This window comes from Triticum aestivum, chromosome 2D (genome assembly GCF_018294505.1).
Source record: "Triticum aestivum cultivar Chinese Spring chromosome 2D, IWGSC CS RefSeq v2.1, whole genome shotgun sequence".
Lineage (NCBI taxonomy): Eukaryota > Viridiplantae > Streptophyta > Magnoliopsida > Poales > Poaceae > Triticum > Triticum aestivum.
In genome coordinates this window covers 635,615,405-635,626,645 of record NC_057799.1, presented here as the reverse complement: position 1 = coordinate 635,626,645, position 11,241 = coordinate 635,615,405, and the positions used below count along the sequence as shown (strand labels likewise).

The following is an 11,241-nucleotide window of genomic DNA, read 5'->3' as shown; positions in this document are numbered from 1 at the left end:
GGCCCCCATGGACGACTTCGTAGTCATCTTCATCACCTTGCCACCGATAGCCATCCATGAAACCACGCAAGAGCAGGTGGTCCCGCACCTGCCCGGATTCCGGGTCCGCAATAAGGCTCTTCAGCTTGCATCTTCGACACGGACATCTTATCTCCGTCTCGTTCTTTTGAAGCATCTCGGCCTTCGCGGACCTCAAAAACCTATTCACGATGCCTTCGGTCATCATGCGGACCATGGTCGCCTGCGGGGTAGAGCAAAACGATATTTTAGAACCAAGAAAAAATTTGGCATGACTTTCCCTAAAAATAGGACCAAAAAGAATGCTTAATACCAAAATTCTCGCCGAAACGGAAATGAATCAACATTCCGGCAAAATATTGGCAACTATCGCATTTCAAATACCGGTACACCTCCAAACACAAACACATATGCAACACCACAAACATACATAGATCTAGCTAGGCCATAAAAAGTGCATGTGCACATTGTTGTAGGGAGAACAACATAAATATAGCTTCCCCCCTTACTTACCTATCAAAACAAGGTAATTTAACCACTTAAATTGAATGAATCTATGGTGGAAATGAGGTGAAAAAGAGGAGGCACCGAGACAAGGAGGAGGTGGAGAGAATGAAGTGGGGAGAAAGTGAGTGTGGGTAGGAGAGGCCGTCCAAAATATCTTGTTGCTGCCCACTTACTAATGGCGCACCAACTCTAAATGCGCCATTAGTAATCCAGGTTACTAATGGCGCACCTTCTGGTGGTGTGCTATTAGTAGTTTTGCAAAAAAAAAACATACTAATGGCGCACTGTTCCACAGTGCGCCATTACTAGTTTAAACTAGTAATGGCGCACGGTGGAAAAGTGCGCCATTAGTAGTTTTGCAAAAAAGGGAATAAAAAATATAATAGAAAAAACGGCAGGTGCGCCATTACTAGTTACAACTAGTAATGGCGCACTGTGTCTGGATGCGCCATTAGTATGTTTGGACAGGCGCACTAGTTAAAAAAAATTGATACTAATGGCGCACCCTGGGCCAGGTGCGCCATTACTAGTTACAACTAGTAATGGCGCACTGTGTCTGGATGCGCTATTAGTATGTTTGGACAGGCGCACTAGTTAAAAAAAAATTTTGATACTAATGGCGCACCCTGCGCCGTTAGTAGTTTCAACTCTAATGGCGTATCAGAAGGTGGTGCGCCATTAGTATACTAATGGCGCACCGCTTGTCTGGTGCGCCATTAGTGTCAATCCCATCTATAGCCCTTTTTCTAGTAGTGATTGTACAAAAATAATTAGTCAATTTTGTCCAGAAGTTGTCAATACATGGTGATGTTAAGTTTCAGGCAGTTTCTTGTGCCTTTGTTGTGATCTTTTTTCCAACCAACATTAACCAGCATCGAAGAACATTGTTTTTTGATGGATAAAGAGGATGGAACAATCAGATGTAGAAAGCATATAATATTTAGTGTGTTATCCATTATTTCACTCTGAATCCATGTGAAGGAGAGATGCATAAGGTATTTAAAGTTAATAGAGGCTAGCATGGGTTGATCATACAGAGATGGCTCACATGAATAGCCCAACAAGTGCGCACAGATGCTCCCTATCTACGTAAATTTTGAAGTGGGTGAAAGAACGCATGCCTGGCAAGGATATCAAAGGGCTTCACAGAAAGGTATTGTGCTCTTCTTATTCAAAGCCTCCATCTCTTGCATTCGACATACACACACTTCCATGAAACCTAGGTAGAACTGAATGAAATAAGTATGAACAAAGAATAACAGTGAAGATGAACCAAAGAAGAAAGTAATTTGGGAAACAAGCACTCACCCCATGCATCCATATTGTGGAGGATCTGGTGATGAGGTGGAGGATGACCTCTGAGTTGTTGAAGATGGAGCCATGCGCCTCCAGCTTGTGGCGCAAAGGCAACTAGTTCACCAGGTTGTCGTTGTGCTCCACGGCGAGCTGCCCGAACCGGTGTCCGGCAAGGAACGGCACCATGTTGCACAGCTGGGCATCGCCACCGGAGGTGGAGTAGCGGATGTGGCCAATGGTGGCCTGGCCATGGGGGCTATTGACGTGTGCCAGATCCCTTAACACGTCGCTGACGAGCCCCAGCCCCGTGATGGATTTGAGCTTGTCAAGGATCAACTCAACTAAAAACTTTATTCAGCTTTATACAAGATCATATATGTCAAATGCAAAAAAAATGAATAAAGATATATACGGTATATTTTAGTGTTACAGTTAAAACACATTGAATTGCTCATAAAATATTCCTCTGCATCTACTTTCTTATACATTGCTCGTGCATGGTCAAAACCCTAATGCTTGCTATAATGTATGTATTCACTGGAAAAAAAAACTATTTTGAATCTCTTCCGCATGTTGAGTCAAAAATTAAAACCATCATTATTATCCAATTGAAGTTCACTGCATGTCTGCATGAAGATAATAGTCATGGTTAAAGCATGCCACTATATAATTTGCGAAAAAATGATCATAAATGTATGCAATATAATGACAGATGAGAACACAAAAGGCAAAAGGCCCAAGCTTCAATGTACCAAATGAAATGGCAAATCACATACTTGTGTCAAGCTAAATTAACAACAACAGCAATTGTTAAGTGATATAGCAAAAAAAGCGAAAAAGATAACAGGTTATTACTTAATACTTTGCAATGTAGCTGCCCTGTAATTAGATAAAGCGATCAGTTTATATGTACAGCATATATATACAAAGGGAACTATATTGATCAGCAAAGGGCCAATTAGTCAGCCACTAAAACAGAATAAGTATTCACCAGGCAATAAAACATATTTGAATTAATGGAACATGAAACAGAAGAGGGGAAAAAAGACTTAAATATACGTCAAAGGAAATGAAAAAAAAAATCACCTTTCACAATCTTCAATGTTGAAGTTTCGTCATAATGCCTAAAGACTGAAATCAAGGTTAGTGATTTAACAGAACATGCCCATATTAGTGACCATGTAAGCTTCAAGATTTAAAACCTATAAGAAACCCCAATAAGTGTGAATGGAAGAGAAAATGTGTGGAAGTTTCTTGCCTATGTCAAGTCATTTCAACTTGAGCATGCTAATGTATGATCTGCGTCCTTGATGGGACAAAGGAAACGTCTGCTGCACAACGCATAAGCAGCAACACTATAACATCATAATCTTATTCAATTTAACACGCAGAAGAACAGTAGGCTTGCAGATGTTTATACTTATGTCAAAAAGTATTATGAAATGGGTGTGCAATACAACATGGAGGCATTTAACAGCTGTATTTCGCTTGCCTAAATTATGCGATGTTATTTGCTGGGCCTATTATATCTTCGGAGCTGAGCTGTGCTGGCACGGCAGACATGTCGCCGACTCGCTTGAACACCTCTGTTTCCATCCACCGGCATATGGCATGGGGAACGATGATCTGCATAGGCACATGCGTCAACTGGGTCAAGTGCAAGTACATGTATACTATATCTAAGGTCAGGCTAGGGAGCTAGAGATGATCAACAAAGGACTAACCGAAGGCATGTAACCAAAGTGACTGACTAAACTCACGGGATGACATAAGTGAGAAAAATAGGAGGGTAAAAGATAAACGATACTCACAACTACAGATTTCAAGAAGTCAGGAGTTACACAAACTTCGGATGTTTGTGCAATCCCAGAAGGTGCCGTCACATAGTAACTCTAGAAAAATATATTGTTCCTTCCTCATGCATGCATGTGGTAAATATATATGAGCTTGTAAGAAGCTTCAGAATTTTCAGAGCATTGTGTTGGTATGCCTCTGACCTCATCTTTACAATAGAACCTGTTCTAAAAAAATAATGCAATCTTCATGTACTTCCTAATTGTGTATGAAATATTAAACTTTGCTAATTAAACACAATACTCACTTGGTCATGCAAAGCAGTTGATTTTTAACCTTTTGGGTGAAAAAAATCAATTAATGTGATTGGGTAGATAAACATGTAGTAATGAGTGTCAGGGTCTCACGTATTAATCAAGGTGTCCTGCTCAGGCACCTTGTCGAGCACCAGGAGCCTCTCGTCGCCACGCACCGGCAGCGTCGCTCCTCTCACAATGTAGAATAAGAGCAGAACTCACGTTACACCCAACTACATGGTGATGTAAAGATGATGCAAGTTTCATGACTTGATCCTGCGCCTATTGGAAGGCCTTGATCTGCTCCTCCCTGCCACGAATGAGTTTCAGCTTGCACCGACACCGGCCGAAAGCAGAGGACCCAGGCCAGTCCCTAAAGTACCAGAGGCAGGGCGGTAAAAGAAGTTTATTGGAACACAGAACTGAAAATAAAATCCGAAAATCATCTTCCGCGAAAGTAAATCCATCAACCAAGATTTATTCACCATGCTATAGTTCATACAAGAAAAATCACAGGCACACACAAATAGGGAATGAATGGGAACAAATGGAAAAAGAGGGAAGCTCACCTTAGAGAACCCATAGATAACTTGGGCGGCTGTTGGTGGTCGACGGGCATCGCGGTCGCCGCTGATAGGTGCAACAAGGGGGAGGAGACTTGGGCGGACATGGCCGAGTAGAGGAGACTGCGGTGAAGGAGGGCCGCCGGGAGAGGAGAGGTGCCGGACTGCCGGGGGCGGGGCTGCGGTCTTAGGCGGCGGCGGCGGAGCCATCTCATACGAGGGTTGAAGATACGTACGAGACCGAGTCTTTTTTGAGACTATGATGAATAGCGAGGAGTTGATTTCACTTTTGTTTTCGATGGGACAAAACATCTGGCCCATGGGCCGCACAGTTTTGCGGGAGGAGCCGCGCGAGCGAAGAGTTACCAACGAAACGAACGACGACCATTGACTTACCATCGGGACCGCTGACAAGAGTAGAAAAGGCTCGACGCATTAGGAAAATTAGGATTTGGATTTGATTTTCATGAAAGTAAATTTTATTGTTTGGTGATGTGCTATCAGTTCCTGCCCGTTTATAACGTGTCTAATTAGGAAACTTTGGAAAGATTAAGAAAGTTTTTATTGTGAGGGTAAAAAAAATCAACATGAGTAGATATGGTGATGGCATGTGAGACGAAAATAAACCGGACGAAATATAACCAGACGAAAATAAACCGTGAACGCAATCCTAGCAACTCAAACATTAAGAATAGAGATCAGGCCGATGGATATCCATCCCGAGTTTATGTTGCATTTCCCGTGAAGTGGTACGTACGATTTGGACCGTGCACATGGATGGCACAGTGAAATGGATTACTACTGGTGTGCCTGTCCTTTGGACGCGTCAAGGAACCATAAAAACAGCCCGAGCGCTTCATGTGCCGCTTTCGATTTATTTCCCATCTGAGCTTGATTGGCAGTTAATTTCTTGTCGTCCATCCACATCTGTTGATCTTTATCGAAAAATCAACATCTGGTCATGGAGGATGTCACGCCGCGGATATGCAGCTGATCTCGTGCACGCGATTTGGACCGTGCGCGCGCGACGTAATGAAATGGATTACCACTGCCGCTGCTAGCTCGATCACGTTGCTGCCATCGTCCGTACGCGTGGACTGTGGCGCTGTCCCAGGACGGCGACCTCCGGCCGGCCTCGATGGTATTTCTGTCGACGGTCGACAGAACAGCTAGGGAAAGAGACCTGTGTATACCGGTTAGCGACGACGGCGTCCAGCTCCATGTGCGCGCTTATAGTGAGCGGAGTATATCGCGTTTCACTCTACAGTTGCACGGAGGGAAAAAACTGCGCCAGGTTTATGAAGCGCAGAAACATACAGGTAGCGTGCATGGCGTTGTCGTCGGCGGCGAGCCGAGCGTGGGTGTCTCTGCTTTCCGTGTCTTCATGATCGGTATATATGGTAGCGAGCCAAGTGTACCGACGGTGTACAGTTCGCTGGTTCAGTGGAACGAGTTTGATGTGCAGGGTCGACTGGTCCAATATCAAAAGCACCATCTAAATTAACTACTCGCGCTCAGGTCAACTGCCAAGTCTTCAACGAGTACATGTACTGTTGTACATTCACCAGTAGGAAAAGGGGCTTTTACCCCGGTTTGTAAGGGCCTTTTGTCTCGGTTCTCGAACCGGGACTAAAGGGTCGTTACTAAAGCCCTAACCCTTTAGTCCCGGTTCTTACACGAACCGGGACAGAAGATCCTTCACGTGGCCGCTGCTGCCAGCCCAGGCAGGGGGGGCCTTTGGTCCCGGTTGGTGGCACCAACCGGGACCAACAGGCAGGGCCTTTTGTCCCGGTTGGTGTCATCAACCGGGACCAATAGGCATCCACGCGTCAGCAGCTGGCAGGAGCTGAGGTTTTTGTTTTTTTGAAAGGGGGTGGTTTAGGGGTTTTGGGGGGTTAATTTAGGTGTTTCATATATTATGTTAGCTAGCTAATTAATAGAGAGAAGTGTCCTCTCTTATCTCCGTGCTTGGTCGACGCTACGTACTATATACGTATGGAGAGGAGTAGACACGCTAGCTAGTAATCAAATGAAGGAAACAGAAGATCGTCATGAACATATGCATACAGAGAGAAGTGATATCGACCACCTCTCCTTCTCCGAGATATTGGTCGAACAACAAGTTCTCGTATATCTATCCGACACTACCGGCTACATATATACAATAATTATCTCTTACAATACAATCTCCTAATTAAATTGTAGGAACACAGGGTCCACATAGTATTCTCCGTTTTCAGCGATCACGTGGTCAAGGAAGAATACCGCCAATTCCTCTTGAATTCCTCGCATACGATCTGGTGCTAGGAGTTCATCCCGCTTCCGAAACATCTAATTTGAAGAAGGGGGTCAATACATATATATATGAATAAATGAAACTCAACACAAATGATGGCAATAAAATAAAATTGTGAATATTATTGCTTACGCACTTTATATTGTTCTTCAGTGTAGCCCCGCTCATAGGTCGTGTAGCGGATGGACTCGCAAACGTAGTATCCACAGTAATTATTCCCGGATTCCTGCCACAACCACTTCACAAGAAATAGAGGTCAATCAAACTGATAAGCAAGCATGCTAAATGGTATTGATGAAACTAGCGCTTGAATCACTAGGAGATGGGCGGAACATGCTACTATAGTACTTACTTTCGAGTGATTAAATTGCAGCTTCTTCGGCAGTCCCAGAGCTTTTGTGGTGAATTTTCTCCAAACCCTGCCAGACAAAGAAAACAATTACTTGATATCAGGAAATAAACAAAGTTGCTGATATGGTGGATAATGATCGATTTAACTTACTTCTCGAGCATTTGAGTCATGTTCGCATAGTCCTGGGGATCTTTTCGTCTCGAGTCTAAGACGGTTACTACTCCCTGCTCAAGCTTAATCTCTAGGAGAATATAGTGGAAGCTGCGCATGCATGCATAAGTCATCAATTACATTACCATAACCTGGACTAATAAGGGAAACCGAATATGCACAAGACAGTAACACTCACTTGAAGTTGTAAGGAAAGAGTATTGTATCTTTGTTTTGATTTAATACCAACGATTGTAGCAAGTTGGCCTCGGCTTCTTTGGGATGTTTTTCAACCGTATATGCATCTATGAGATTTGTGTTAATGAACCCAATATCACCGATTTGTCTTATCTTCAATTCGGCGATCTTCAATCTGCATAATATAGTGAGGATAATTATAAATACATGCAATGAAAGAGCTGACCTATATAGAGAGACTTAATGACAGAAGTAGTACTACCTACAGACAGTAGCAAGTGATCGTTGTTTTATCGAGGGCCTTTTGATTTAAAACTGGAAGAAATCCTCAAATGGAACATTCAGCAGATCAATTCCAACGAGGTCATGCTCCGGTTTAACTCTCAGCGTCAAAGTATTCATCCCATCAGACTCTCTGCAGGTTTTCATGTACCAATCATGTAGTCTTCGCATCATCATTGTTAGAGATCTTTCATCTTTGACGAGAGGCTTCCCGTAATGGTATTTGTGTTCGTCCACCTCCATGATTTCATAATGTACATCGTCGGGCAGGTAATCTCCAAGATTGCTATAACCGGGCACCATACTCAGATCATTAGCGACGATGTCTTTTGACACCTTGAGCGGGGGGCACGATTGGTTCGCTTGTTCGCCGAGCTGGGCAATTTTTTTCCCAGCTCGTCATTCTTTTAACCTTTGATCACTGACAGTACTTCCCGACCGCTCCACTTCGGCATATGTCTTTGCAAGAATGCGCTCATAGTTGCCTCTCGGCGGAGACTTTGGTGGTTTTGTCAGGGCAGCCAGAGTGCACTTTGCTTTCACCGGATCTACCTTCTCCTCCGGAGGTGGATGTTTCTTTGCTTTCACCCCTTCAAAGAAGTTTGTCACTTCGGCTCGCACGATCTTCCTGGTTTCCTCCTCGGTACTCTCGTATGGTAACTTCTCTGGAGTCCTCAGAGAAGGACCGAATCTGTATTGCCTCCCGCCTCTGGCAGCTGTACTGCTAGACGCCGGCAGAGCAGACGGAGCGGCTGCGGCTGTCTTCTTTCCTTGCTTACGAGGCGGAGGAGAAGGACTACGACGCGCCGGAGCAGCCGCAGCGGCGGCGGGTCTCTTCCGCCCTTGCTGACTAGGCGGAGAAGGAGGAGGCTGGCTGCTCTGGCGCGCCGGCGCTGGCGGAGAAGGAGGCGGAGTGCCGCCACGCGCCGGAGAAGGAGGCTGAGTGCCCTGATCACTCGCCGGAGCAGGAGGCGGAGTGCCCTTACTCGCCGGAGCCGTCCAGTTCGGAAGCTTGATGAGCTCCTTCCGCCATAGGCATGGAGTCTTCAGAGCAGAACCCAGCCGAGTCTCCCCTTCACCGGTAGGGTGGTCAAGCTGGAGCTCCTCAAATCCCTCCGTTATTTCATCCATCATCACCCTAGCATATCCTTCTGGAATCGGCCGGCAGTGGTAGGTTGCGCCGGGTTCAGGAGGTAAAACAGAGCCAACAGCCGCCTTGACTTTAAAGTTCTGCCATTCCGCCATAAGGTGGCAATGTTGAGACTCCGTGATAGCATCCATGGGGTAGCTAGCAGGAGCCGCATGCTCCAGCTGAAGCAGCTCGGTGGAAGCCACGCTGCTTCTCTGCTGAGATGGCGGTGTAGCTTCGGGGGCAGTTTCGGCATGTCGATTGCCGTCTCGTTCCTCTAGCGCTTGAACCCTTTCGTGCAGCTTCTGAATTTGGATCTGCTCCATTTTTTTCCTCCTCTCCTGGCTTTTGTAACCGCCCGCGTCCGGAAAACCAGCCTTCCATGAAACGGAGCCTGGCGTGCCTTGTGTCCGTCTAGGGTGCTCAGGATTCCCGAGGGCCATTGTGAGCTCGTCGTTCTCTCTGTCTGGAACGAACGTCCCTTCCTGCGCTGCATCGATATATTGCTGAATCTTCTTGACTGGTATTCTCAAAAGCTCGTTCGTCCAAACGCACCTCCCTAATACAGGGTCCAAGGTTCCGCCAGCCCCGAAGAACCAAGTCCGGCAACGGTCTGTCCAGTTCATTGTCTGTGGTTCGATCCCTTTTTCAAGCAGATCATTCTCAGCCTTGGCCCACTTAGGTCGGGCTTTGAGGTAGCCACCTGACCCCGTGCGATGGTGAAGCTTCTTCTTCGCAGCATTCTTCTTGTTTGTCGCTGACATCTTCTTACTCTTTTCCGATGTCTTGTGGGCCACAAATGCGGGCCAGTGATCTCTGATCTTCTCATACCGGCCGATGAATTCTGGTGTCTCTTCTTTGTCGACAAACGTTTTCAGCTCATTCTTCCACCTCCTGAATAGGTCTGCCATCTTCTTAAGAGCATGAGACTTGATTAATTGCTCTATAACTGGCTTCTCCGGATCCTCCTCTGGCGGTAGGGTGAAATTTGCCTTCAGCTCAGTCCAAAGATCATCTTTCTGCATATCATTGACATAAGACACCTCAGGGTCTTCCTTCTTAGGCTTATACCATTGGTGGATGCTGATCGGGATCTTGTCCCTAACTAGAACCCCGCACTGAGCAGCAAATGCATCCTTTGTCCGGATGGGTTCAATCGGTTGGCCGTCGCACGCGATTGCTGTGATCTCAAACCTTTCATCCGAGCGCAACTTTCTCTTCGGGCCTCGTCTCTTTACCGCAGTTGTGCTCGATCCGGAGGGCTATAAAAAATAAGAAAGACGAGTGTTAATTAATATGTGTACATACCAAAACAATGAATGCATCAATTAGCTAGTCAGCACAGGCTTAACTAATATATTTACCTGGCCGGACTCTGTTCGGTCACCGGAGCCGTCACCACGGGCTCCTTCTTGCACCAGCATTGGGTCACCGGAGCCATCATAATCATGTCTTTCCTCCTCCACTCTTCGATCACCGTAGCCTGCTTCTTCACCCTGTTCTTCCAGACCATCATTGTCGTTAAGATACGACAAGATATCACCTTTGGCTAAGATTATGTCCCCCAACACCTCTTCTGCTTGCTCGTCTCGTCCGTGCTCCATTTTTTCTGCAAATATTACAACATGGAAATTATTACACAAACATGACAGCAGGTGGATATATTAGTGCAAACGTAGACCTAGCTTATTCCGGGTTTGGGGTGGCCTAGGCAACGCTTCAAGGGTAGGGGCGCAGCGGGAGGGGGTAGGAGATCGACATCGTTTTTTTCTAGGGTTTGGGTGTCCTCGAGAGTTTTGGTCGAGCGAGAGGGCCGGGGGGTGCTCCCGTGGTATAAGTTATCATGGTCGAGAGGGGGTATAAATATCGACCGTCCATCATGTCGAAGTTATCTGGGAGGGAGTTATATATATCGACAACGACGACATACATACATGGGAAAATAATGTTATCGGGGAGGGGGTATATCGACCCCCCCCCCACGTGTTGAAGTTATCGGGAGGGGGTTATATCGACAACGACGACATATGTACATGGGAAAATAATATTATCGGCGGGGAGGGGGTATATCGACCCCCCCTCGTGTTGAAGTTATCGGGAGAGGGGTATATCGACGACGACAGACCCGATAAAACATAAGAAAACGAAGAAGAAATAAAAAGAGGAGAAGAAGAAAAGGAATAGAGGAGAAGATCGAAGAAAAAAAAGAAGAAAAAAAAGAGGAGAAGAAGAAAGGAATAGAGGAGAGAAGAAGAAAAAATAGAATTTTTTCTATTTTTTCTTCTTCTCTTCTATTCCTTTCTTCTTCTCCTCTTCTTTTTCTTCTTTTTTCCTCTTCTTATTTATTTCTCCTCTTCTTC

At 45.6% G+C, this 11,241-nt stretch overlaps 1 protein-coding gene across 2 annotated transcripts; it reads right to left on the bottom strand.

Annotated features, from left to right (window-relative positions):
• Positions 1-2,434: 2,434 nt before the first annotated feature.
• LOC123050619 (inverted formin-2) lies at positions 2,435-4,720 on the bottom strand. 2 transcript variants are annotated; one of them, XR_006423803.1, is made up of 3 exons: positions 4,481-4,720; positions 4,023-4,284; positions 2,435-3,447 (listed from the first exon to the last, which is right to left on the bottom strand). XR_006423803.1 is itself a non-coding variant. In XM_044473386.1 (2 exons), exons 1-2 carry the CDS (start codon positions 4,682-4,684, stop codon positions 3,319-3,321), a joined length of 333 nt encoding a protein of 110 aa, XP_044329321.1. In that variant the 5' UTR covers positions 4,685-4,720; the 3' UTR covers positions 2,894-3,318. The 2 variants fall into 2 exon arrangements, 1 of the variants encoding a protein (XP_044329321.1); XM_044473386.1 differs by lacking the exon at positions 4,023-4,284 and having other exon boundaries at positions 2,894-3,447.
• Between the last annotated feature and the right edge of the window lie 6,521 nt (positions 4,721-11,241).

What these genes read in the sequence shown, in the direction of transcription:
- LOC123050619 (XM_044473386.1), bottom strand. Translation starts at nt 4,684, where the DNA reads ATGGCTCCGCCGCCGCCGCCTAAGACCGCAGCCCCGCCCCCGGCAGTC. An exon ending in TTATCTATGGGTTCTCTAAG is followed by an intron (nt 3,448 to 4,480) that starts GTGAGCTTCCCT and finishes GTGCCTATGCAG; the next exon opens with ATCATCGTTCCCCATGCCAT.